At 38.3% G+C, this 26,594-nt stretch overlaps 1 protein-coding gene across 1 annotated transcript in view; it reads left to right on the forward strand.

Moving 5' to 3' along the window:
- The window catches only part of PAWR (pro-apoptotic WT1 regulator), a 117,084-nt gene extending 91,221 nt beyond the window's left edge, over positions 1-25,863 (forward strand). The window contains exons 4-6 of the mRNA XM_062203162.1: positions 12,012-12,159; positions 13,345-13,449; positions 17,223-25,863. Coding sequence (XP_062059146.1) covers positions 12,012-12,159; positions 13,345-13,449; positions 17,223-17,309 — 340 coding nt within the window. The 3' untranslated portion in view covers positions 17,310-25,863. The remainder of the gene's footprint in view (positions 1-12,011; positions 12,160-13,344; positions 13,450-17,222) is intronic.
- Positions 25,864-26,594: the final 731 nt, after the last annotated feature.

Genomic DNA, 26,594 nt, shown 5'->3' on the forward strand with positions numbered 1-26,594 from the left:
TCCCACAGATGTCAAGCTTGTATGTTTTCAGCATTACATCTGATAAGCACTCAGTTGAGTTTTAGTTATATTTTAAAATGGAATTGATTCTGTTTATCTGGAACATTTTCTGCATATTCAGTTTTCTTTTATAAATGGGAACTGTTTGAAGATAGGAGCTGTAAATGTAAAACTCAAGATTTAGGAAACATCAATGAATATCATGTATTTGTGGATTTTTTTTCCCAGTGTGAATTTCCCTTTTAAAATTATATTTATTATTTTTATTTAAATACAGAGGTCTTCTGTCCACTAGTTCATTCCCCCAAATGTCTGCAACAACCAGGCTGGACCAGACCAAGGCCAGCAACCTGGATCTCATTCCTGATTTCTCACTTGGGTGGCAGGTACCCAACAACTTGATGTGTCACTGTCTCCTGGGCTGTGCATTAATTAGGAAGCTGGAGTCTGGAGTGGAGAATCTGAAGCCAGGCACTCCTAGATGGGATTCTGATATCTTAAGTGTTGTCTTTATTATTGTGCTAAATGTCCACCTCCAACTTACAGTTTTCTTAGCAGAAATTCACTTGGTTAATTTACATTGGTTAAAGACCAAAGAAAAAGGCAAGACAATTCTTAAGGACTTAAAAGGGCAGAATTAGCCAGGATCTGTATTTTTTACCATTCATATTTAAGTGTGTTATTCAACCATCATGAATGATACTAAGTTTTGTTATCCTCACATGATAAGTGCATTTTTTGTTTTCATAAATAATGTTTAACTCGGTATTAATTAAGTAATGTTTATGTGAAATCAGTGCTTCTCAGCACCCTTGCCCATCCAGGCAGCGGCAGTAGGTTTAATGGTTTGTAAGGCACCTGTATACACCTTGCCCAACAGTAACCCCTTCAGACAGCAGCCAGGCAAGCATCTTTTTCCCAGAAGAAGAAAAAGGCTTTCGTTCATGGAACCCTTAGTATTACATTCCCTCTGAGTGGAAATTGAGTTATAAGAGAGAAAATGACTTGATTTTGTTTTTATCATGAGCAGGGGCATAGCACAATGTATTTGAAAGAATTAACCTTATTTCAGCTAAAAAAAACATAGATACAAACACTGTATCAAGTCTGCAGCATTTCTTGTGTTGTTGTAGCTTTGTAATCCATGTTGCTTCTTTGGAACTATCCATCCCCTAAAATTTTTTGCAGTTGCTAAGAATGATCAGAATTTTTATAAAATCTAAATTTTTTTCATCATATAAAAAGCAACACATGCAATTGAAGATTCAAAAAGTATAGAAAATTGGGTTAAAAAAAACTTACCCAAGAGGTGGGCATTTGGCACTGTATTGAAAATACTGCTTGAGACATCCACGTCCCATACAGGAGTTTCTCTGCTCCTGTGCCAGCTTCCTGCAAATATGCATCCTGGGAGGCAGCAGGTGATGGCTCAAGTACTTGCATCCCTGTCACCCACATGGGAGACCTGGTTTGAGTTCTCGGGAATGACCCAGCATATTAAAGATTTCTCTTTGTCTCTCTGCTGTTTCATGGAAATAAAAATTAACAGAAAAATAAGAAATCTCTAATATTTTTAAAGCTGTAGTACTGTCATCCAAGTCAGCTACTAACAATTTTTATTTGTTACTTCTCTTTATTCTGTAAGTGATATAGACAATGATTAGTATAAACAGGGATTTCTGCTTGTTTAATAAAGTATATCATAAATGTATCAGAGACCCTAAGCATCACTGCTTTGGGAGATCTGTAATTTCTGTCTTCCCTATTTGTATAAAATGTGACCATAATACCATGATACGTGGAGGGAACAATTTACCCCCACTCAGATTTCACACTTGCTTATGCATGGTTGGGTTTATAAGAAATACTAAGTGAATACAGAAAATTGTGCCAGGCTCAAACAAACTACCTGGGAATAAACATAAAATGCATTTGTGCACGTGGTGTAGACATCCACCGACTACATCAGGAAAAACCACACCCTTCCTTTCATATGTGATGCTACAACATCCAATCTGCTTTCAGATGTCCCTTTTTCTCACAATTCACAGTATTGCAGCAGCTACAGCCCTTCTGCTACCAACTTCTGTAAGCACACTTCACTTTTTCAACATAAAGTGATATTTTTATGTTCAAGGGAACTTCAAAAAGTTCATGGAAAATGGAATGAAAAGATATATTGATGGTGGCCAGCATTGTTGTGCAGCAGGTTGGGCCGCTGTTTGCAGTTCAACTCCTGGGTGTTCCTCTTCTAATCCAGCTCCCGATGCACCTGGAAGGCAGCAGAAGATGGGTACAAGTATTTGGGCCCCTGCCACCCATGTAGGAAGCCAGGAAGGAATTCCTGGTTTCTGACTTTTTCTGGCTCAGCCCATTTTTTTTTTTTTTCAGCCCATTTTTTGTGGCCATTTGGGGAGTGCACAAGTGGATGGAAGATCTGTCTGTCTCTTCTCTCTGTAGCTTTCAAATCAGTCTTGAAAAATAAGTTTATTGTGCTGCAAGAAACTTTTTCAATCTATATATATTTTGTCTTCAGAAGTTTATGGAAAATGTGCATTATGAAAAAATATACATAGATTTCAATTTTTTTTTGCATCAAAATAAACTTTTTTTGAAAGATTTTTTATTTGTTTTGAAAGGCAGAGTCACAGAGAGAGGAGGAGCTAGAGATCTCCTATCTCTTGGTTCATCCCCCAGTTAGCTGCAACGGCCTGACAGGCTGAAGCCAGGACCCTAGAACTGCTTCTGGGTCTCCCATGGAGGTGCAGGGGCCCAAGAACTTGGGCCACCTTCCCCTGCCTTCCTAAGCACATTAGCAGGGAGCTGGATCAGAAGTGGAGCAGCTGGGTCTTGAATCGCTGCCCATATGGTATGTCTCAGGTGGAAATTTAACTTGCTGTACCACAACACTGGCCATTAAAATATAAATTTTAAATTCCATTTTATCGTGAATGTTTAAAAGTTCTTGCTTCTTTTTTTTTTTTTTTTTTTTTTTTTTTTTTAAGTTTGAGAGACAGTGGTTCCGTTTGCTAGTTCATTTACCAAGTACCTGCAAAAGTAAGGGCTGGGCAAAGGCTGAGGCCAAAGCTGGGAACTTAGTCTGGGTCTCCCTTGTGAGTATCAGGGACCCAACTATTTGAGACATCTGCGGCCTCCCATTGTGCCGTTAGCAGGAGGATGAAATTGGGAGTGGAAGCTGGGACTCCAGCCCAGACATTCTGACCTGGGATGCTGGCTTCTTAATTGCTGTGCCAGATGCCCGCCCCTCATGTTTATTTTTCTGGAAGATCTATATTTTTCATCAAATTGCTTAAAAGGATCTGTGATCCAAAAAAGTGTTAAGCTACTAATTATATTTTCTGTTTTCTACAGTGAGTGTGTGTCAAGAATTTTAATAGAGTTTGAAAGTTCATTTTGATTTTTAATTGTTGGTATATGGTTTTGTGTGTGGTTGTATTTAAAGGAAGAAGAAAGAAACCCTACACTGGACTAGGGATTGTTGTGAGGATTGGGAGTGGTGGTGAGAGAACAGAACAGGATATTTCAAAGGTATTAAAAATGTGGAGGCCATTCATGTACTTGGTTATTGAGGAGTGTCATGATCTATCTAACACTTGTGTATATTTGATACTCATTCTGAAAGTAGGATTTTACCATGAGTCTTGTATTTCTTCTAATTGCTAGCTTTAAAATGTCTATTTAGTGGAAAATTCCTCTAGCTGTAATCTCTTACTGCTGCCGATCTCATTCTCATGATAGTTTCAGAATAACAGGGTTTTCCCCCCGACCCGAACACCCCTTGATCCTTCCACAGAAAATGTGAAAATTCCCAGAAGGGTAAAACTTCCAGTAAAGGGTGGTATTTATCTTTGATGATATTATTTGTTCTTTTTCCTTTTCTGAATACTATAGTTAATATCTTCATAGCCAAGGGCAGAGGGAGGATTCTTTCTGGATCATGTTAGAGATTGTGTTGACATTCCAAAGCAGAATGTTACAAACTCTTTGGAGTTAATGAAACAATCTTTTATTCTGTGTATTTTGCACTCTACATATCTGGCCTACAAAATAGGTTAAGAACATTTCTGTTTTTAGAATAAACAGCTAAATTTGGCAGTAAGATCAAATAACACAGTTTTTCACAGTTAGGTCAGTATTCTTTTCAAATATAATACATCCTAGAGATAAAACACCGATTTTGTTTTTCAGTAATAATTATTTCTTGCCTTTAATTTGTATAATAATACCACTTATGTTTTGACAAGGACAGTGTGAAGGATTTTTTATTAGGAAAAGTTATTTTATTTTATTTTCATGTATTTGAAAGGCAGAGAAAACAGATATTCTGTCTGCCAATTTACTCCCCAAATGTCTGCAGTATCTGGTCAGATATCCGTAACTCAATCTGGATCACTCCACGTAGGTGCCAGGGCCCCAAGTACTTGAGCCGCCACTTCCTATCTCCCAGGTGCACGTTAGCAGGGCAGTGGAGCTGGGAGTGGAACCGGAACTTGATCACAGGTGCTCCGGTATAGCCTGTAGACATTCTAAGCAGCATCTTAACTGCTGTTACCAGATGCCCACACCAAGTATTTATGAAGTTGTTGACAGATTAAATTGTTTTGAAATGCTGTTTTAAACTGGTTCATCAAGCACATACAAAACCATTAAGGGACATCCATATATCTAGGTGTGTGGTTTATTTGTAGTTGTCAGTCTTGTAGTTTACCTGATTGTCTTGTTTCGTTGTTGTAAAAAAATTGGACTTTTTTTGAGTAAATGTTCTGATGCTCTTCTGTGGTGTGGTATAGCTTCAGTGATACTTTATCTTCTTCCTGCCACTTCAGTGGTACTTACCATACTTCTTTATAGTCCTTTCTGTACCTGTTATGTGTTGTTGTTACTCAGCTCTCCCAGACACTATTCTCTTTTGTTTCCTTGTATTTGTGCTAGAGAATTCATTCAGTCCACTGCATCCAGTTACTTTTTATACATATGGTGTTGACTCTGAATATTTAGTTCCATACCTGTGTATTCAGCAATTGTCAGATTTCTCAGCAGCATACTAAACTCAGCATGTCCAAAAGTGAACTTGTGAACCCTGATGGATTTTAGTCATTGACATCAAAATGTACTCTTTTCAAGACAAGAAACTTAGACATTATTTGATACTATTTTTTCTCCTACCTCACCTGTATTTAGTCATTCAGCAAGCCTTGTTGAATTTATCTCCTGTATATTTCATTGCTACCATGCCAGTCTAGGACACCATTGCCTCTTACATAGGTAGTTACAATAGCCTCCAGACTGGCCTCCCAGCCTCCATTTGTGCTCATCTCCAGTACACTCTGTAAAAACCATTCTGTTACTTTCCCTGTTTAAATAGCTTCAGATTACCTTTAATTAGAATCTAAACCAATGGTGTCCAAAGAGAGGCAGTGCACAGGTAAACTGCTAGAGTGTAGGAAGAAGTTATTATAATCACTGTTTCTCTTTACCTTTTTTTTTTCTGAGAAACATGAAGACATCTTCCTTTGCTCATTTGTCAGCTAGCCATTTGATCCTGAAGGTATCCCGAGGGAAGTGTGCTATATTCACTTTCTGCGTGTGACACAGTACTCTAATTTCAATGTCTGTGAGCTTTTGAGTTATTTAGTTTAGCCAGTACTCACCGAGTAGAGGTGAGGAATTTATGGAGGAAATGAAAGCGCAATATATGACTAGAAAGATGATCTCATGGCTATTGAACTGGCAGGATAACAAAATCAAGTCTATTTTCATAAATTAAAAAAAAAAAAACTTTGTGCTGATTTTAAGTTTTGTTTTGTTTTGATTTTTTTTTTTTTTTTTTTTTTTTTTTGAGAGGCAGAATGGATAGAGAGAGAGAGAGAGAGAGAGAGAGAAAGGTCTTCCTTTTTGCCGTTGGTTCACCCTCCAATGGCCGCTGCGGCTGGCTCATTGCGCTGATCCGAAGCTTGGAGCCAGGTGCTTCTCCTGGTCTCCCTTGCGGGTGCAGGGCCCAAGGATTTGGGCCATCCTCCACTGCCTTCCCGAGCCATAGCAGAGAGCTGGCCTGGAAGAGGGGCAACCGGGATAGAATCCAGCACCCCAACCGGGACTAGAACCCGGTGTGCCAGCGCTGCAAGACGGAGGATTAGCCTGTTAAGCCACGGCGCCGGCCTAATGTTTAATTCTATTTGCTAATGACAAAACAAGCTTTACTAGACTTTTTTTTTTTTTTTTTTTTTTTTTTTTTTTTTTTTACAGAGAGAGTGGACAGTGAGAGAGAGAGACAGAGAGAAAGGTCTTCCTTTTGCCATTGGTTCACCCTCCAGTGGCCGCCGCGGCTGGCGCTCTGCGGCTGGCGCATCGTGCTGATCCGATGGCAGGAGCCAGGTGCTTCTCCTGGTCTCCCATGCAGGTGCAGGGCCCAAGGACTTGGGCCATCCTCCACTGCACTCCCTGGCCACAGCAGAGAGCTGGTCTGGAAGAGGGGCAACTGGGACAGAATCCGGCTCCCTGACCGGGACTAGAACTCGGTGTGCCGGCGCCACAAGGCGGAGGATTAGCCTATTGAGCCGCGGCGCCAGCCTTTACTAGACTTTTTTGACAGAAAAGATATATGGGTCGGATCTTGTGCTGCAGTGGGTTAACTTAGTGCATGCAGTGCCAGCATCCATATGTGCACAATTCAAGTCCCTGCTGATGTGCCTGGGAAAGCAGCAGAAGATGGCCCATGTACTTGGGTCTTTACCACCCTTGGGAGAAGTAGATGGAGTTCCAGGATCCTGGCTTCAGCCTGGCCCAGCCCTGGCCATTGCAGCCATTTGGGGAGTAAACTGGCAGATGGAAGCTCTCTCTCTGTCTCAGTCTCTCTGCCTTTCGAATGAACACATAAGTCTTTAAGCAAACAAAAAAGGGCAAGGCATACTTTGTCTGAATGTGACAGTAGTAGTAAACCAAATGATGGCAGTGGAAGTAATTTCAGAGAGATAAAAGAGTCTGCTGGTTTTGTTGACACGTGTTATCTGTCTTATAATGAGTTCAGTGTCGAGCCAAAATTTATAGAGAAATGTTGAAATGATAGAATATTATTTGTGAAAACATAGTTGATGAAACAGCAGGTCCATCAAAGTCTACATGGCATTTATATGCATGTTATAAATATTTTCAAAACCAAGTCCATTTGGAAGAAAGAACGTTACATGAAAATGCTGACAGAAGTAATGTTCATGATTTCATGTGTATTCATTAATGCTTGTTTAATTTCTTACATAGTCTCACTTCATGTTGCCAACATTAAAAACCTACATATGAGCTTAGACTTCAAATATATCTGGTGAATGACAAAAAAAAAAAAAAAAACCTACATACAGGGACTGATGTTGTGGTGTAGTGGGTTAAACTGCCTCCTGTGATGCCAGCACCACATATGGGCACCTGTTCAAATCCTGGCTGCTCCGCTTCCAATCCAGCTCCCTGCTAATGCATCTGGAAAAGTAGTTGAGAATGGCCCAAATTCTTAGGTTCCTGCCACCCACATGGGAAACCTGGATGAAGCCCCTGGTTCCTGGCTTCAGCCTGGCCCAGCCCTGGGTGTTATGGCCATTTGGGGAGTGATAACCCTGCAAATACAAGATCGATCTCTCTCTGTGTCTCTGTCTCCCTTCCTTTCTCTGTAACTCTGCCTTTCAAATAAATAAACAAATATTTTTTAAAACCACACACACAAATAACAAGACAAAATGTCTTAGCTTAGAAATATTGGATAACTCTGAAGCAGAGGAGGTAGGTTGTAAACCAGTTTCCACAACACTAGCTTGATGTATTTAGGAACAGGACAGTGGTGAAGAAAACCAATTCTCAGACAAATAAGGGTAGCAGAAGAGTTTTGTAACAGTTGAGTAAACACATTGATTTTGCTAACATGACAGTGATGCAAAGTAAGAATTTATTTTCAACTTCATTGCTGACAAACATAAATTTCCCTAAAGTATATGGAACTTTAAAGGGTTACAGTATCTGTAAATGTGGCTTGGAGTTTTGTTTTGCTTTTCTTGCAATATATTCTGATTGTACAGGAATAGTGACAAGGAAAATATGCTAGAGGTTGTGCCAGGATGTAAATCAGCGTGTTTTGCCTTATGAGTAAGTCTTACTATGCCAGATGAACTAAGCAGTGTGCTAGCTATGTCAGCTGAGTTAACAATAGCTCCCTGAAAGTGTGAATTTGAGATTTCTAAAACATTAAATGATTGGGAGTTGATCTTAACAGTTGAGCTGATCAGCTGTCATCATATGCTGATGTAAACCTTTTTTCTCAGGGAAATTATTAGTCTAGAGTATTTGAACTTTAGGGTGGACTCTTATACTCTTTTTGCAAAATGAGAAATCATTTTGGCCCCCAGATTTTTGAATATGTGAATTAGGCTTCTTTGCTTGAAAGCTCCTTCACTCACTCACTGCCTTCCTTTCTTCCTCTTCCCTCCCTCCCTTTTTCCTTCTTCCTTTTCTCTCTCTCCCTTCCTCCATCCCTCCCCTTCCCCTCCTTCCCTTTCATTCCCTATTTATTTTAGCCTTCCTGTAAGGAAGAAATGTCAGATTTTTTTCAATGGCAGATAAGATCAAACAACAAATATGGCAGTTAGAAATTTGAGGAGAAGTTTCCATAACTTGTTATGGTGGATCTGTAATATAGAAACAATTACTAGTAAAGTTGTTTTGTGTTTTGGTGTTTTGTTTTGTTTTTTGTTTTGCCCCGGAGTAATAAGGCTTTATTGGGACAGGACGTATGTCAGAATGGAAGGGACAGAGAGAGAGCGCCCAGTCGCTCGGACTGGGAGAAAGCGAGGTTACATGGCTGAATGGGGAAGGCCAGGCGGGTGGCTAGGCAGAAAGGCAGAGGGCTAAGCACCAGTAAAGTTGGTTGTAATCTAAGTTGAAAAAGTTAGCATAGAGGTGGTCCTCTATATATATATATATAAAGTCATGCTAAAAATGATCCATAATGAAGAAGGAGATGGGACAGGGAATGGGAGGCGGGAAGGGAGCAAGGTTGGGGGAATGAAGGAAAGAAACACTGTATTCCTAAAGTTGAATCTATGTAAAAATGCATTCATTAAATAAATATATAAATATATGTATATGAAGAAAAATAAGAAAAGAAAAAGTTACAGTCAGATACTTAAAAATTTTGATAGAACATTTTAAATTGTGTTTTCCATGAAAAGAGAATCCATGGGTAGGAAATTCATGTATCAGGAATCAAATTTTATGAAATTAATTTCGGTTTAACTATATATTTTTTTCTTTTTCTGGTTAAACCAATGAGGCGCTAAAGGCAAATTTTGAAAAGCAAATTTTTTGCATTTCAGATAAAAATTTTTATCCTAAGCTTGCTGAAATTGCTTTAAAAATCTTTTGGGTTGGGACCAGTGCTGTGGCATAGCTGGTAAAACCACCATCTGCAATGCTGGCATCCCACATGGGCGCTGGTTTGAGACCCGGCCACTCCACTTCCAATCCAGCTTTCTACTATGGCCTGGGAGAGCAGAGGAAGATGGCCCAAGTCCTTGGGCCTCTGCCCTTGCATGGGGAGACCTGGAAGAAGCTCCTGGCTCCTGGCTCCAGATCGACCCACCTCCAGCAGTTGTAGCCATTTGGGGACTGAATCAACAGATGGAAAATCGATCTCTCTCTCTGCCTCTGTCTCTTTGTAACTCCATCTTTCAAATAAATAAATAAATATTTTTTTAAAAAAAGAATCTTGTGTCCTGTTTGTCAACATACATGAGTGAGAGTAGTTTTTCTGAGTGCTTTTTTTTTTTTTTTTTTTTTAAGAAAAAAAACACTTCTACAACAGTAGAGACAAGGGCTGTAAGCAATAATTGATTCTGGAAATGTCAATTTCTTTCTGAGGGCTATTAAAACAAAACATAGATGTAGTTCAGATGTACATTATCCCTTGTGAGTAGGCTTGCTGTCAGTCCAGCCTGGATTAAGTAAATTAACAAATGTGGTAGCCTGCATCCAAGATAACCCCCAATATGCCCTACCTCCTGATATTGATAGTTGTATAATCCCCCTCCCGTGGTGCCAGGGCTGATATCTGCAACCAATAAGGTGAGGCTCATTGATAGTGTGTCACTTCTGAAATTAGGTTGTAACAGATACTGTAGCTTCTGTCTTGTTTGCTCTGATGCTTTCTCTCTGGAAGCAAGCTGCCAGATGGTGAACAGCCCAGTGGAGAGGCTGGGAGCAGGTGAGGCCCTTCCCCTTCGGATGACCAGCTCTGACCAGCATCTTAGACTTGAATCACAAGCACCCAACTAAGCTCCTTCTAAGATCCTGAAAAACAGACTCTTTAAGATAACAAATTTGTGTTGTCCTTTTTAAAAGCCACTAATTTCTGGAATAATTTTTATGTAGTAATAGATATATATGGTAATCAACAAGCACACTCGTTACATTAAAATTTTTACATAATTATGTGTTTGCTATTCTTTCAGAAAGGGTGGGGAACATCCGGCCCGTGGGCCAAGTAAGGCCTGCAGAATCATATGGTCTGGCCATGCCAAGGCAACCACAGATGGAACTCAAAATTCAATAAATTTATAGCAAGCTAATTTTTCACTTGATAATTTTGTATGACCTGCAAATGATATAAACACCCAAATGATTCCCTGCCTTGAGAGTGTGTGAATTTGAAAAATTACTTTTTTGCCTGTAACTTTTGTCTAAATTAGGTTTTTAAAGTGGCAAAACTTATTAAATTGGTAAGTTTTCTATATTGATTACCTATGTGCATACTTTCAAGGAAAAACCTACAACTTTGTGTAATTCTCCCCTTTCTTCTTTCTTTTTTTTCTTAAAGATTTATTTTGTTTATTTGAAAGATAGAGTTACAGAGAGAGGTAGAGCCAGAGAGAGAAAAAGGTTTCCATCTGCTGGTTCACTCCCCAAATGAATGCCAACGGCCAGAGCTGAGCTGATCCGAAGCCAGGAGCTTCTTCCGGGTCTCCATCATGAGTGCAAAGGGGCAAAGATTTGGGCCACCTGCTGCTGCATTCCCAGGCCATAGCAGAGAGCTGGATTGGAAGAGGAACAGCCATGACTCCCATATAGGATGCAGGCACTGCAGGCCTGGGCTTTAACCCACTGTGCCGGCCCCTTCTTCCCTTTTTTCTATTTTAATTACATTTATCTGTAATTTTATGGGTCCACATCTAATAAAACACTTGGATGACCTTTTAAACTTTTTAACTTTTATTTAACCAGCTGTTCATTTTTGTTTCATTTCACAAAAATACTGGCCTATGAAAGAGTGAAGTTGGTTGAAGAGGAAAAGGAGTTGTTCTTCACCACAGCTAGTCTAGGAGATCTACTCTGCCATAGTTCTCATAGTACTTTCCACTGACCTTGTCAGAATGTCTCACTTTGTTATGATTGTTCGTATTCCCTGTTAAATTGAGAGCTCTGTGAAGAGCTGAGTCCATTTCTGTGTTTGCTGTTAACATCTTGGATACCCAAAACATCGGTCTGGTACTTAGCAGCTATTTTGTAGGTGCTGGTTGAAAGAATTAACATTTCTTTTACTTTTTTTTTAAATCCTCCCTTGAGAGAGAGAGGTCTTCCATCCACTGATTCAGTCCCCAAATGGCTGCAGTGGCTGGAACTGGGCCGATCTGAAGCCAGGAGCCCGGAGTTTCTTCCAGGTCTCCCATGCAGATTCAGGGGCCCAAGAACTTGGGCCATCTTCTGCTGTTTTCTCAGGGCATAGTAGAGAGCTGGATCAGAAGTGGAACAGCCAGGACTCAAACCATATGGGATGCTGGCATTGTAGGTGGCGACTTTACCCTTTGAGCCACAGCGCCAGCCCCTCTTTTACCTTTTCTTTAAATTGTGTTGGAACAATGATTAATTTCTGAAGTTGTAAATAAGTTGGCTATTCTTGGCATTTCTCTTACTCAGTACCAGAGATGTTTGTGAAATTTGTGTTTTTCTCTCCATAGTACAGCTGCTGCCTCTGAAGAAGATGGATCAAGTCGATATCCACGAACAGATAGGAGTGGGTTCAGTAGATATAACAGGGATGGAAATGCATCAGGTAATCTGCTGTCTAGTAGTGCATTGGAAAAGAAAATTGAAGAACTTGAAAAGGTATGAATTATAAATTATTTAATATCTATAAAATTATGTATTATGTACTTAACTGTGTTGCTTGAACAGATTGTCATTTGTAGACCTGCCACTGGTTCTGAGTTGCACTGCTGTTTGAGACATTTTTGTGTAAGAATAAATCTGCTTAGAATTATTTTTAAGAATAATTCAAATGAATATTGGCATATATTTATGAACCGTAGACCTTCATCTCCTAAGATTGATGATGGCACTGAGTTACATCTGATTGTTAAAAATATGTTTTGTCTTACTGAATTGAAAATACTCTTTGTGATGTAAAGATTGTTTTAATACTTAATTTTAAGAGTTTTCTATTTTATAACATTGTTATTTTTTAGGTCACATCTAAGCCTTAGCACTAGTTTCTTCTTGGAACCATTATTTCATTGTTTTAAATTTTAAAATTTTAGAGAACACATAGCCTAATGGTTTTCAAGGAAGTTCCTTAGGAAGGCTTCAGGTCTGGAAAGAGTTTGGGTTGAGTTGCTGGTAGCTTGCAGCAGCTGATTGGTGGAGATTGCTGGGTGCTTTCTCTGAGACTTTGTAGGGCAGAAGCCAAGGCCTGACCAAGGCCTTTTAAGTTCTGCCTCCCTTTTATACCCAATATGTCTGACTGAGTCCAAGGTCCTGGATTCTAAATAAGATTTATTTGAATAAGGTGTTTCATTGTCTTTATAAAAAAAGTTTTAAAATCAGTTATCTAAGTTCCTTCATTGTATCAATCATCAGTTAATTGGCAAAACCAGAAATAAAACTGAGGGCCATTGTTTTTGAGTTTAGTTTTCTACTGGGGCATCTCTTTTTTTTTTACACTTTATATTTTTATTTACAGTTTTTGAGTTTCCTCTAACAAGGTATTATTCATTTTTTAAAAGGCAGTTTATAAGTAATGGTGGTGATCAGCTAAAGAAGGTTAGTCACTGTGAGTCTGTAACTACTTGCTGAAGACTTGTACATATAAACATGGGTTTAATCAGGACCATAACTTACTGTTCCAATATGCCCCTCATGACCCAATCTTTCTTCCCTTGAAAGTGTCTTAAGAAATTCTTTGGAAATTTTCGTATATCTAAGATACTTTACCAAATTTGGCAGGTGTATGCCATTTAAGATTATAAACAACCAGTTACTTCTCAATTAATGCTTTGTAATCATATCTACCAGGAAATACTAAGAGAAAGGCAAGAAAACCTAAGGCTTGTGAGACTGATGCAAGATAAAGAAGAAATGATTGGAAAACTCAAGGAAGAAATTGATTTGTTAAATAGAGTAAGTATTTCACATATTTCAACTTCAGGATTTGCAATTTTTGGCAATTGGCTGAAAATACATAAATATGAACAAATTATTTAATTTTATTCTGTTCTTTTGATCATAAGATTATGAGAACCCCTCATTTTGTTGTATAAAACTAATATCCTCTGGGCAGTTATCAGTTTTGCTCACTCAGTTTTATTCTTTGGGATTGAAATGGTGAATGGATTTATTCTGTTTTGCTGGTCTGGAAGTGACAGGGAGGTTGGTAATCACCATTTGTATAAGGGCACTGCAGTCCACACTGTTGCCTGAATAAGGAACTAAAACTGGCCCTTTGTTACCATAAAAAATTTCAAGCATCTTTGCCATTTTTCTACCTGTATGCATCCCAAATTTTAGCCTTACCTCACACTTTATATTATTATTCATTGTCATTTTATCTTTAGCCCCAGAATCGATTTACTAATAAGATGTGGTCTAATAAAGTTCTAAGTAAGGCATCAACCACAGGTTATACATGATGACACAGAGACTCAGAGTTTAACTTGCTCACAGTCATTTAAAGGTGCTTCAAGAAGTTTGTGAACAATTGGGCCGTGTTGTGGTGTAACTGATTAAGCTGATGCTTGGGGATGCTCACTCTTGAGATGGAGTCCCACTTGTGCTTCTGATCCAACTTCACGCTGTTGCACCTGGGGAGGGCAGCAGGTGAGGGCGCAAGTACTTGGGCCCCTGCCACCCTTGTGGTAGACCCTCATGAAGTTCCTAGCTCCTGGCTTCAATCTGGCAGCCAAGTCCCAGATGTTGTGGGTATTTGGAGTGAACCGGCTTAAGGAAGCTCTCCCTCTCTCTCTCTGTTACACTGCTTTTCAAATAAACAAATAAAACTTTAAAAAGTTTGTGGAAAGTGGAATAAAAAATACTTGGGGAAGGCATTTTGAATTCATATCAGAGTACCTGGGTTTGAGTCCTGGCTCCATCTCCTGATTCCGCCTGCTTTGGAGGCAGCAGGTCATAGCTTAAGTACTTGGGTCCCTGCCACCCACATTCTGAGACCAGAATTTGAGTTCCTGAGTTTTTGTGGTTTTTTTTTTTTTTTTTTTTAAAGATTTATTTATTTATTTGAAAGGCAGAGTTACAGAGAGGCAGAGGCTGAGAGAGAGCTTCCATCCACTGGCCGCAGTGGCTGGAGCTACACCAATCCGAAGCCAGGAGCCAGGAGCTTCCTCCGGGTCTCCCATGTGGATGGCCCTTGGGCCATCTTCTACTGCCTTCCCAAACCATAGCAGAGAGTTAGGTTGGAAGTGGAGTTGCTGGGACTCAAACCAGTGTCCATATGGGAAGGCAGCACCGCAGGCGGTGGCTTTACCTGCTTTGCCACAATGCTGGTCCCTGAGTTCCTTAGTTCTGACTTCTCAACCAGCCCCATATGTTTGGGGGTAAACCAGCAGATAGGAGTTTTGTCTCTCTCATCTCTGTTTCCTTGCCTCTCCAATAAACTAAACCAGTATAAAAATAAAATAGAGTTTTTAAAAAGATAAGTATATTTTGTGCAAAAATATATATTATGAAAAGGCTCTGCATAAATTTCAAAAATTTACTTTTGCTCCCAAATAAGCTTATCTTTTGATTCCAGTTTGCCATGAAATTTTTGAAATACCTTATTTGTATAATAAGTGTTGATGCAATATTTGCACTGAGGTATTTGATAGTCCTGCTCTTTTGTTGGACTACTTTCATCCTGATTTCTAACACAGGTTTCCTCTGTTGGTGCTAAAATTTTGTTTAAGAAATTATGCTAATATATATATTTTAAGATTTATTGACAAGGGAAGAGAGAGATTGAAACTTTACCATCCACTGTTTCATTGCCTAAGTGGCCTAAACAGCTGGGGGTGGGCCAGGACTAAGCCAGGAGCCTGGAATTCCTTCAGGGTCTCTCAGGTGAACAGCAGGGATCCAAATACTTGGGCCATCTTCTGGTGCTCTCCTAGATGCTTTATCAGGGAGCTGGATCTGAAACCAGGTGTCCAGGACTCGAATTGTTACTCCATCGTGAGATACCAGCATCATGGGCAGTGGCTTATAACATGTTGCACCACAGCACCAGTTCCTGTGCAGATATTTTTGATGTTCATTATGTATTTGCACTCCTGGGCACTGTGGGCATTAAAAAATAGTAGTAAAATCCATGACCTTACCGTTTGTATTCTAGTAATGATACATGAATATATTTTGTCATTTAATCCAAAATCCTAGATAGATCTCAGTTGTGATAATTTTAATAATCTCATATTTTTAGTTTCAACAGATTTGTTCCCCAGCATCAGTTTGTGAATAAATGCAAACTTGATGTTTTAGTTGTTTGTTTTTTGTTTTTGTTTTTGTTTTTGACAGGCAGAGTGGATAGTGAGAGAGAGAGAGACAGAGAGAAAGGTCTTCCTTTTTCCATTGGTTCACCCCCCAGTGGCCGCTCCAGTGGCACGCTGCCAATCCAAAGCCAGGATCCAGGTGCCTCCCTCTGGTCTCCCATGCTGGTGCAGGGCCCAAGCACTTGGGCCATCTTCCACTGTACTCCTGGGCCACAGCAGAGAGCTGGACAGGAAGAGGAGCAACCAGGACAGAGTCCGGCGCCCCGACTGGGACTAGAACCTGGGGTGCCAGCGCCGCAGGTGGAGGATTAGCCTAGTGAGCCGCGGCGCGTGCCTTTCAAATTGATTGTGTCAAAATATTATAAACTGCAGAGAAATCTGTAAATATCTGGTTTTCTAACAGTTGTTCAATAGTCTGCTTTGAAATAAGTTTCTGTTTTAGTATTATCTAAGTGGTTATATTTTGGAGGTGAGGAAAAATTTATTTATTTATTTAAAAGCCAGTGTTACAGAGAGAGAAAGATCTTCCATCCTCTGGTTCACTCCCCAGTTGGCCACAATCGCTGGGCCTAGACAAGGCCAAAGCCAGGAGCCCAGAGCTTCTTCTGGATCTCCTGTGTGGGTGCAGGGGCCCAAGTACTTGGGCCATCCTCTGCTGCTTTTCCCATTGTCAGGGAGCTGGGTTAGAAGTGGAGCAGCCAGGACTCAAACCGAAGCCCTTATGGAATGCCAGCTCTGCAGGCTGCCACTTTTAACTGCTGAGCCACAGTATCAGCCCCTGGCACATACACTTTTAAAGATGAGGAGTAAATACTTAGTTTAATGGCTTAAATTATTTATGATTTTTAAAAATCAGAGGCTCAGGGGCCGGCACTGTGGTGCAGTGGGCTAAGCCACCGTCTGCAGTGCCAGCATCCCGTATAGGGACCGATTCCATTTCAAGTCCCAGCTACTCCACTTCCGATCCAGCTCTCTGACAATTTGCTTGGGAAAGCAACAAAAGGTGGCCCAAGTCCTTGGGCCCCTGCATCCACTTGGGAGACCCAGAAGAAGCCGTCACAACCATTTGGGGAGTGAACCAGGAGATGGAAGATATCTCTGTCTTCCCTCCTGCCATGATTCTGACTTTTAAATAGGTAAATAAATAAACATTTTGAAAAAAGAGAGAGGTCATCACAGTTTAAAAATCGTGACTTCTGACGTCCCTTGAAAAACAGAACCATCTGGCAAGAACTGACCTGCTAAGTATGATAATCATGAAGTTCTTTTAATGGATGCTCACTGTGGGTTTAAAGTTGCTTTTAGAACTTGCTCACATTTCAACATTGATAGTATGAATTTATTTTTTACATCTCCTTTAGTATATCCTAACGCATATTTTTCAAGTATTATTTTCCTTTTTCCCCACTTAAGGACCTGGATGACATAGAAGATGAAAATGAACAACTAAAGCAGGAAAATAAAACTCTTTTGAAAGTTGTTGGGCAGTTGACAAGGTAGAAGATCCGAGGCTCAGTGTGGAAAAAATATTTTAAAACTACTGATTGAATGTTAATGATCAATGCTAGGACTATACTCCTATGCTGCAATACCTTAAAATAACTAAGTATGTATATTTATTTCTAAAAAATGGATGGATGTTTATTTTCAAAATATTTCTCTTCTTTATTACTTTCAGAATAGTTTCAACTTTTATTTCATAAATAGCGTCTTTCAGTTATTAAAATGATAGGTAATGCCTCCTTTGGTTTTACGTGGTATTCAAATAATAACATGGCTTAAAGTCACAACCATTTGAGTTTGTTTTATCTATGATAGTGCATTTTTCTCCCTAAAAGATATCTGCATAGTCTTTGTTTACATGAATTCAAATGCTTTTGGGGAGTTACCTTCACATGCCTTATTACCAATGTGTGCAGCCTTTTACTTGGTGATGACTTAGTTATCAAGGTATTTAGTCTACTGTTTGTTCTTTCCACTTATCTAAGTGATCTACAGTAAGAGGGTTAGACTATTTTGTATAATGTAATCTTTTAGAAGGAAAGCTGTTATAACAAGTCAGTTGATAGCATGTTCTAGTTGGCTAAATGTAAATTTAAGAAAATACTTGAATTTTGCTATATATAGTAAGTAAAAATTTACTGTTTTGTGTTTGAATATTGAAAAAATTTTAAATCATTTTAGCTTCTGAAATATTACAATTGTAATTCTAGTGTAAAGTGTCTTATGTAGGTACTACTTTTTTTTTTTAATTATCCCAAGGTTTATTAGTGAACATGGCATATTTAAAAAGTTGTTTATTCTTCATGCCTTGAAAATGTATACAATTCCAGTGTGTAAGAACATCCATATTATTGTATTCATTAAAATCAAAAAAAATCTTTATCCATACTTTAAATGTTTATACATATGTTAACAAAACCACATATAAGCAGACATAATACTAAAATATTTTGCCTAACTTCTAAGTTGGAGTATAACACTTTGATGCAGGTTTTCTCATGAGGATATTCCCCTTCCCACATACAAAACTGAAACAATTATTTTTAAAGAAATATACAGACTTTCTCTTATTAAATATTAATAGTGTTTAGAGTTGTTTCATAATTATATTTTCACGTTAAGAACCTCCTCCTCTACCTTAAAATACATTAACACTGAAAGATAGGAGCCTCTCAGTTGAATCTTTTTTTTTTTTTTTTGACAGGCAGAGTTAGAGAGAGAGAGACAGAGAAAAAGGTCTTCCTTTTCCATTCATTCATCCCCCAAATGGCTGCTATGGCTGGCACGCTGCGCTGATCTGAAGCCAGGAGCTTCCTCCTGGTCTCCCATGCGGCTGCAGGGCCCAAGCACTTGGGCCATCCTCCACGGCCTTTCTGGGCCACAGCAGAGAGCTGGCCTGGAAGAGGAGCCCCCAGGACAGAACCAGCGCTCCAACCAGGACTAGAACCTGGGGTGCTGGCATCGCAGGCGGAGGATTAGCCAAGTGAGCCGCAGCGCCAGCCATCTCAGTTGAATCTTAAACAGCAATACTAGTAACTTTTTAGTCAATTGTTGTATCAAAGTGGCTTGGATATAGTAAAATCCATCTTGGGTACCCTACTAAGTTTTCCCTTCACTTGCCAAGCCCCTTTGTTTAATCACTGTTATGAAAATAGGGAAGGTGAGACAATTGAGAACAAACGTGAAGGAAATTAGAAGTATCACATGTTGAATTCTAAGTCTACCTTCACCTGTTAAATTGGTTTGCCTCCTCCCCGCTTCAGAAGTTCCAGGCTTGGCTGAATATCAGAATCACATGGGAAACTTAACAAGAATTCCCTAGCTACAGCTCCTGGATAGGTTTAGATTGAGACCCTGTATGCCATAATTTTTCAAACTCAGCATCTGATGTTTCTGATCACAACGTAGTTTTAGAAACAGTGCAGATCTTGAAATAGTTTTAGCTACTAGCACTTACTTCATTTTAGCTTATTTAATATCATATGTCCATATTATACTAGGGATCTTCAAAAAGTTCATGAAAAATGTGTATTATGAAAATAATGTACATGAATTTCCCTAAAGTTTATGGAAAATGCATATTATAAAAATAGTATATATGGATTCGAAAATCTTCGCACCAAAATAAATTTACCTTTTTTTAAAAAGATTTATTTTAGGGCTTGCACCATGGCTCACCTGGTTAATCCTCCGCCTGCGGTGCCAGCATCCCATATGGGTGTCGAGTTCTAGTCCCAGTTGCTCCTCTTCCAGTCCAGCTCTCTGCTGTGGCCCAGGAAGGAAGTGGAGGATGGCCCAAGTGCTTGGGCCCCTGCACCTGCATGGGAGACCAGGAGGAAGCACATGGCTCCTGGCTTCAGATCAGCATAGCTCTGGCCATGGTGGCCATTTGGGGGATGAACCAATGGAAGGAAGACCTTTATCTCTGTCTCTCTCTCTCACTGTCTAACTCCATCTGTCAAATTAAAAAAAAAAAAAATTTATTTTATTTATTTGAAAGGCAGAGTTAGAGGGAGAGAGAGAGTTCTTCTATTCACTGGTTACTCTCCGAATGGCTTCAGTGGCCTTTGCTGGGCCAAAACCAGGAGCCAGGAACCTCATCCAGATCTCCCATGTGGGTGCAGAGACCAAAACACTTGGGCCATCTGCTGCTGCTTTCCCTAGGCCAGCAGGGAGCTGGATCAGAAGTGGAACAGCCAGGATTCCAACCAGCACCTCTATGGGATGCCAGCCTTGCAGGTGGTGGCTTAACCTCTCACACCACAATGCTGGCCCCTAAACTTGCCTTTTAATTCCATTTTTACATGAACTTTTTCAAGTACCCTTGTATACTCTGCTCACAAAAAGTTCAGAGTACCAACTTTGGTATTGTTGCAGAATTACTGCAAAGAGTGCTTCCTTCTTGGAGACTTTTACGCAGCATGGGAACAGTGACTTCTGCCCATATGTCAGAGTGGTCACCACCTTGGCTGCAAGGTACTCATCTCCTTTCAGTTACCCTTAGATACATCTTTTTGTTGCCTAGTTCCTCACACTTTTTCAAATCTTCAACTGAAAAAGAGAGCATTCTTCCCCCATCTGCTGTTTCATTCCCCCAGTTCTGCAAGGAGCAAGGGGTAGCGGGAACTCAAAATCCAGATCTGCCATGTGGGTAGCAGGGCTCCAGTTATTGAGTCATCACTGCAGCCTTCCCAGTGTTTGCATCAGCAGGAAGCTGGAATGGGAGCCAGAGCAGGTATGTAACCAAGGGACTCCAGAGCAGTACATGGGCATCCTACCCACTGGCATCTGAACTGCTAGGCCAAACACCTGCCCTCTCACTTACACTCTAAGTATGAAGATGATGTCAGTCTCCAACCTTAAAATATGTTAGTATATTAGTTTCTCAATAAAAGAAATACTTTGAGTTTTCCATTTAATTCATACTTAAGAGAACATTTATTTCTTTTTTTAAAATTATACTAATTATTAGTGCTTTTAAAGACTGGTTTATCATTTTTCCTTTTATTCAGTTTTTTTGGGAATGTTTCCAGCCATAAGTTTTGGTTTTTTAGCTTGATGATACCAGGTGCAAATACAGGCCTGCAGCTTGGGCAAACCATCTCACCTCCTCACCTCCTTAAAATGTGTACTCATTTCACAGATTTTTTCCCCTTGACCATTAAAAATAAGTAGAATCTGCTACAGTTTATTTGTAAAACATAAAAAGCATTGACTTTTTTTTAAAGATAATTTAAGTGCACGTTTGCTGCCGTAGAAAACTTGGCTATTATCAGTGAAGTACAAGTGTTCACAAAATTACTACTCCTATTTACAAATATTGTTTCCCATATCTCCTGGGAATTTGTTGTATAATAAAGCACATCCAAAATTCTAGTATGAGTATGAGATTGTTTTGAAAACAGTAACTGTATTATTTTTAAAATGAACATGACTTACCTTCCTTATTTCTGATAGGAATTAACTTGAAAATGACTGTAGCCATTTTTATTTCATCTTTCTAGAATTGTGGGTAACTTTATTGCACTACAGTACCTTTATGGAGGAAGGGAAATGCTTTTGGACATGTAATTCTAAATAATGTAAGGGATTTACTGAATAGTAGTAGATTAGCATTTTTACACTTGTTTGATTAGTTTAAAATATAAAAAACTAAGTTTTGAGGAAGTAGTCATGTAAAGTCAGGTCATCTTTTTCTTAATTTAAAAAATTTTAAATTGTAATAGAAGTAACACATTGTTGAAATGAGAAACCTACCTCAGGTACATGTGGTTTATGCTTTCTGGATTAATCTGGATTTTTGAAATTTGAAATTAAAATCTAAGAGTTTAAGTCTACTAATAACTTTTGAAAACAGTACAAATCAGTGTATTAGAAATACCCATGTTTTCAATACCATAAGACAACAGCAAAGGCGTTGGATTTGACCATTGATCTGATGTCCTGGACAGTATTCTTGAGTACAGTGATGGCCATTTTTCTGTTTTGGAGTAGTTTTATAATTTTGAGTTTGACTAATAAGTTCAGACAGTATTGGCTCTTATTAATAACCCTTAAGTCTTATTTAATAACCCAGTATGAAGCCAAACACAACAGGTCTTCATGGAAGGAAAAATGTTAAGTGAGGAGGAACTACCATTTAGAAGTCAGAACTTTAAGTTAGTATTAAAACATTCTCATATTGTATCTGAACGAGTTCTAATTTGTAACAGAACTTGACTTCTTTTATGTTAGAAAAACAAAGAAAGAACTACACTGTCATACATAAAGAACATCCCATTGATGAGAATTGTAATTCATACTAAGAACAATGTGATCTTTTATTGTTCCATTAAATTGGAAAAATAGTACTAATAAACAATGAAGTGGAGGGAGGGAGGGTAGGGTGGGAAGTATCAGTATGTTCTTAAAACTGTATATATGAAATACATGAAATCTGTTCCCCTTATATAAATTCTAAAAAAGGACTTGAACCATTACAGAAGAAAAACGAAGCCCACGTTATTTTTATTGTACTTAGCTAGAATATCAAAGCACATTAAATTTATAGTGTCAATCAATATAGTGTATATTGGTAGCACAGAGTCAAATCTTAGCTAGCATTTGTCTGGCTAAACTAGGTAGTTCACTCAGAAGTACATTTTTATATTACTAATCCAGCCATTACCTTTCATATGTAGTTAATAGGTAGTGTTTAATTTGCTTCAATATATACTTAATGATGAAGTGAAAGAACTGACACATATTGGGAAATATCTTTTTTAGATAATTAGGTATTTGGAAAAGAACTTTTATAAGGAATTTATAGCAGTTAACAAAGTGAAAGAATTCAGTGTATATCACATACACCAAACAGTTAATGGTACTCGAATATGATTTCAGGCTAGTGTTTCTGTGTACATACTGATTACTAATTTGCCATTAACGTTATTTAAAGCTACTCTAACCTACAGCTCATGTGTTGGTAGTTACTCTTGTAATAATAGAATGTTAGTGATGGTCATTTGATGGACATTGACTAAGTGCCTGTGTTTTATTTTCCCCTCTGGATGCATAATTGGTATGTTTCTTTTTTGGTGATCTTGTTTCTTGAAGCATTGGGTTAAACTATTCAGGGATTTTATTCTTACGCTATTTTTCTCCAAATTTAAGTAGCAGGTGGCTGTTGCTGTTAGCAAAGACTGTATGAAGGCTACAGCTTACTGTTTTGTTGAAAAATCAGCTAATTCAGGTAATCCAAGTATTTGTAGAAAAACACCTGGATAATTTATTGAACATGTTAGTATTGTTTAGACAGCTTTAATCCTTCCCACTACATGGGTGTTCGTTGTGGAAAAGTCAACATAGATTCACTTTTAATATGCTTTTTATGTAAAATACAATAAAGACTCAGTAAAAAAAAGTAAGTTTTCATTTATTTTTCAACACTGGTTAATTGTATTTTTCCTTGCTATAATACCAGTAAATCTTTACCAAGAGTTTTACTTTTATGACTAAAGGATAATGCTAATATATTAATCTAATTAGCTGTGTGCCTCTTACTGAAACAGTATGCAGTACTTTAAAGATCTTTATTTGGTGTATTATTTTATAATAATACAAATATAATGTTAAGATCTGAATATATTAATTGGGAGGTTCCTTGAATAAGTGAGGAAGTGTACATATGTTCAAACTGAAAATTTCTATTGTCTTTGTTTTAAAGCTACTTGAATAATTTCTTAATTCAAAATTGGTATGGTTATAAACTGAATCTTACAATGTTCAAAGAATTTCAGGTCCTTCATAGTTTGATAAAGATAAGTTAAGTTTCTGGGAATGTATAAATCCAGTCTTTGTTTTTTAGTAAATGGTTTACATAACCTTTGGTCTTTGTGTCATTCTTCGTACACCTGCAGAAGCTAATCAGTCTTCTTTACTTCGACGCCCCTAAATTAATCTTCTCAGTTATGTCATACATGTCTAACAAGTGGACAGGCATCCTCAGGTCAGTCTGTTTAGATGTCTCAAGTCCTGAACTAGGAATATACGCGACTAGCAAGCCTATTAAAAACTTCTGCAAGGTCTCATAATCTTAATTGAAACTGGAACCCTTTATCTTGGACTTCATCAAATCTCTTTTTTTTTTTTTCTTCTAGATTCACTCTGTGCATGCATGCACACATTCTATCAGCAGCTGCAAACTACCACATACTTTCGTAATCTCATTCCTGCAGTTTTCTCTTCTTCATCTCCACAAGAACTTACATTTTATTTCTGGCCAGCCCTTGGAAAGAATTCTATAATGCTGACCTTCATGTTAAAGGAATAGGGCTGGTTATAATGTCCTTTACAATCCTTTCATTTATTTTATTTTAATCTAACCAGATAATGTTAAAAAAGAACCTGGAAAGTAAAACTTTACTCTTAAACCTGGGCCAAATGCACAATTTCACACTCACTTTTCACAGACATTTATCGCTGAAGCAAAATGCTTTTAAATAAAGGAGAAGCCCTACTTTGTCAGATAGTTGAGTAACATGAAAAAAAAAAGCAATTAAGAAAAATAGGTGAACTTTTACTTTATGCATCTGAAAACAAGAGTTTTGCTGCTGTTTTATTTTTCACATTACAAGTGGGTTGCATTAATCACTGTGTCTTAATCCGTATTCAGTTGCTGTCCCTGTTAAGATGCACTACTATGGGATATAAAGTGCACAATCTGTGTTAAAGCCCTCTATCCAAAGAAATACTTGCATTCCTTTAAAATGTGCACATTTTACTGTGGTTAACCAAAAGTAGATGATGTCATCAGTGGATGTTTTAGCATTTCAAGAAGCAATTTATTAAGAGCAATGAATAGAATGGGATTTAGTTTATTTTTTGTTTTTACAGTGGACAGTATATAAACAAATATGTCAAAAGTATACAAAATCCACATTTGTAGAATCTGAAAAATCACTTTTTGTAAGAATACATAAATTTGATAGTCCAAGTACTAAGGAAAAAGTAGAGAATTATTAGCCTTCCCAAGCAGACTGAAAATTTCATGTGTGGATGCATCAGGACAACATTACAACCTGCAAACAAAATACCAGCCATGTTCATATTCATTGTATTTTTTAATTAAATCAAAATATTGGTGTAAATTTTAGTGGGGTGAATAAATGGACACTTTGGAAATGCTAATTGATGATCATTGGAGGCTTAACAGTATTTTGTAACCCATTTTAAGATCAGTACACCTCAGCTTTAGCTAAGCATAACAATTCAGTTAGGCAACAATTGGAACATAACTTTAATCCTAATTTAATGTAGTGTAAACATTCAGTAGTTAGTAATTCAATAGCCATATGTGCTAGGCAGTGTGTTAGGTACTTTAAGCATTGTTTTATTTGTGTCATTAAAATATGAGCAACATATCTATTAACAGGGTAATTTGTCCAATGTATAAAGTTAGTCTGGTTACAAAACTTACTGGTTTTTGTGCTATGACCTATTTTGGTGACATAATCACTGTTGTATTAAATGTTTTGCCAGTGGTTCTCAAAAGTGCTACCCACACTAGTAGCATTGGCTTCATTTGGGAACTTTTTAGAAACACAAAATTCTTTGGCTGCACCTAGCACCTGAATGCAAAACTTTGAGGGTGAGAGCCAAGAATCTTTTATTAGGCCCTTCAAGGTAATTTTGATGCAGGTCAAGCTTTCAAACCATTGCATTGTGTGTTTTTATTTTTAAGCAAAGATCTTGGTCTTTTGTTTTGTACATTGTGTAAGTAATAGAGTTATAGAATGTGAACTTTAAAAAAGGGGGGAGGCTAGTCTTTGTTGTTTACACTGCAAAAGATTGTATCAGGAAAAGCCTCAGTGTGCGCATTGGCAGCTTGACATAATGCCATTAGTTTAGTATTATCTCTGGAACTCGAGTGGATTATCAAGTCCAAGGGACTGGAATGAAATCTTTGTTCTGTGTTAAGATTTATCTCAGCTATTGCCTGAAGGTTTTTGGTAACAATAACACATTTTTGTCCAATTTTAAAACATGATTGAAACAAATAAATACATATTTCATCCAAGTTGCAGTTTTGTGTTTTTTGTTTCTACACATATCAATCCAAGGCTGGGGGTAGGAGGGCTTGTGTCTAAGGAGTCTGAATCATTGAAATTTACGTGGTGAGCTCAGAAGTCAGTAGCTCTTTCTAGCTAATTGATCACTGGGGGGAAAAAGCTACAATATTGCATACCCATGAATAAACATAAAAAGCTATATGTATTGATTCCAGACCATTCATTTCTCATATGGTATCTTAATGATAAGCTATTTTTGGTTTTTGTACTTTAGGAACTATAGAACAGTTGTGTATTTACAGAATTATTGTAAATATAATAGCTAAAGTTCTTACATGCCCTCACACCTAGTTCCTCCTGTTCACATTGTACATTAGTATTGTGCATTTCTCACTTAGCCAGTATTGCTATGTTATCACTTACTAACATCCATACTTGATTCAAATTGCCTCAGTTTTTCCCTAGTATCTTTTTTCTGTTACAAGATCCAAACCAGGATACCGTATTACATTTAGTAATCACGTCTCCTCAAACTCCTCTTTTGTTTTTTTTAAGATTTTTATTTATTTGAAGGCCAAGTTACAGTGAGGCAGAGAGAGGTCTTCCATCCACTGCTTCACTGAGTAGATGACTGCAACGGCCGGGGCTGCCCCAGCCAGGAGCCAGGAGCTTCCTCCGGGTCTCCCACACGTGTGCAGGGGCCCATGGAGTTGGGCCATCTTCTGCTTTCCCA

Source organism: Lepus europaeus, chromosome 10 (genome assembly GCF_033115175.1).
Source record: "Lepus europaeus isolate LE1 chromosome 10, mLepTim1.pri, whole genome shotgun sequence".
NCBI lineage: Eukaryota > Metazoa > Chordata > Mammalia > Lagomorpha > Leporidae > Lepus > Lepus europaeus.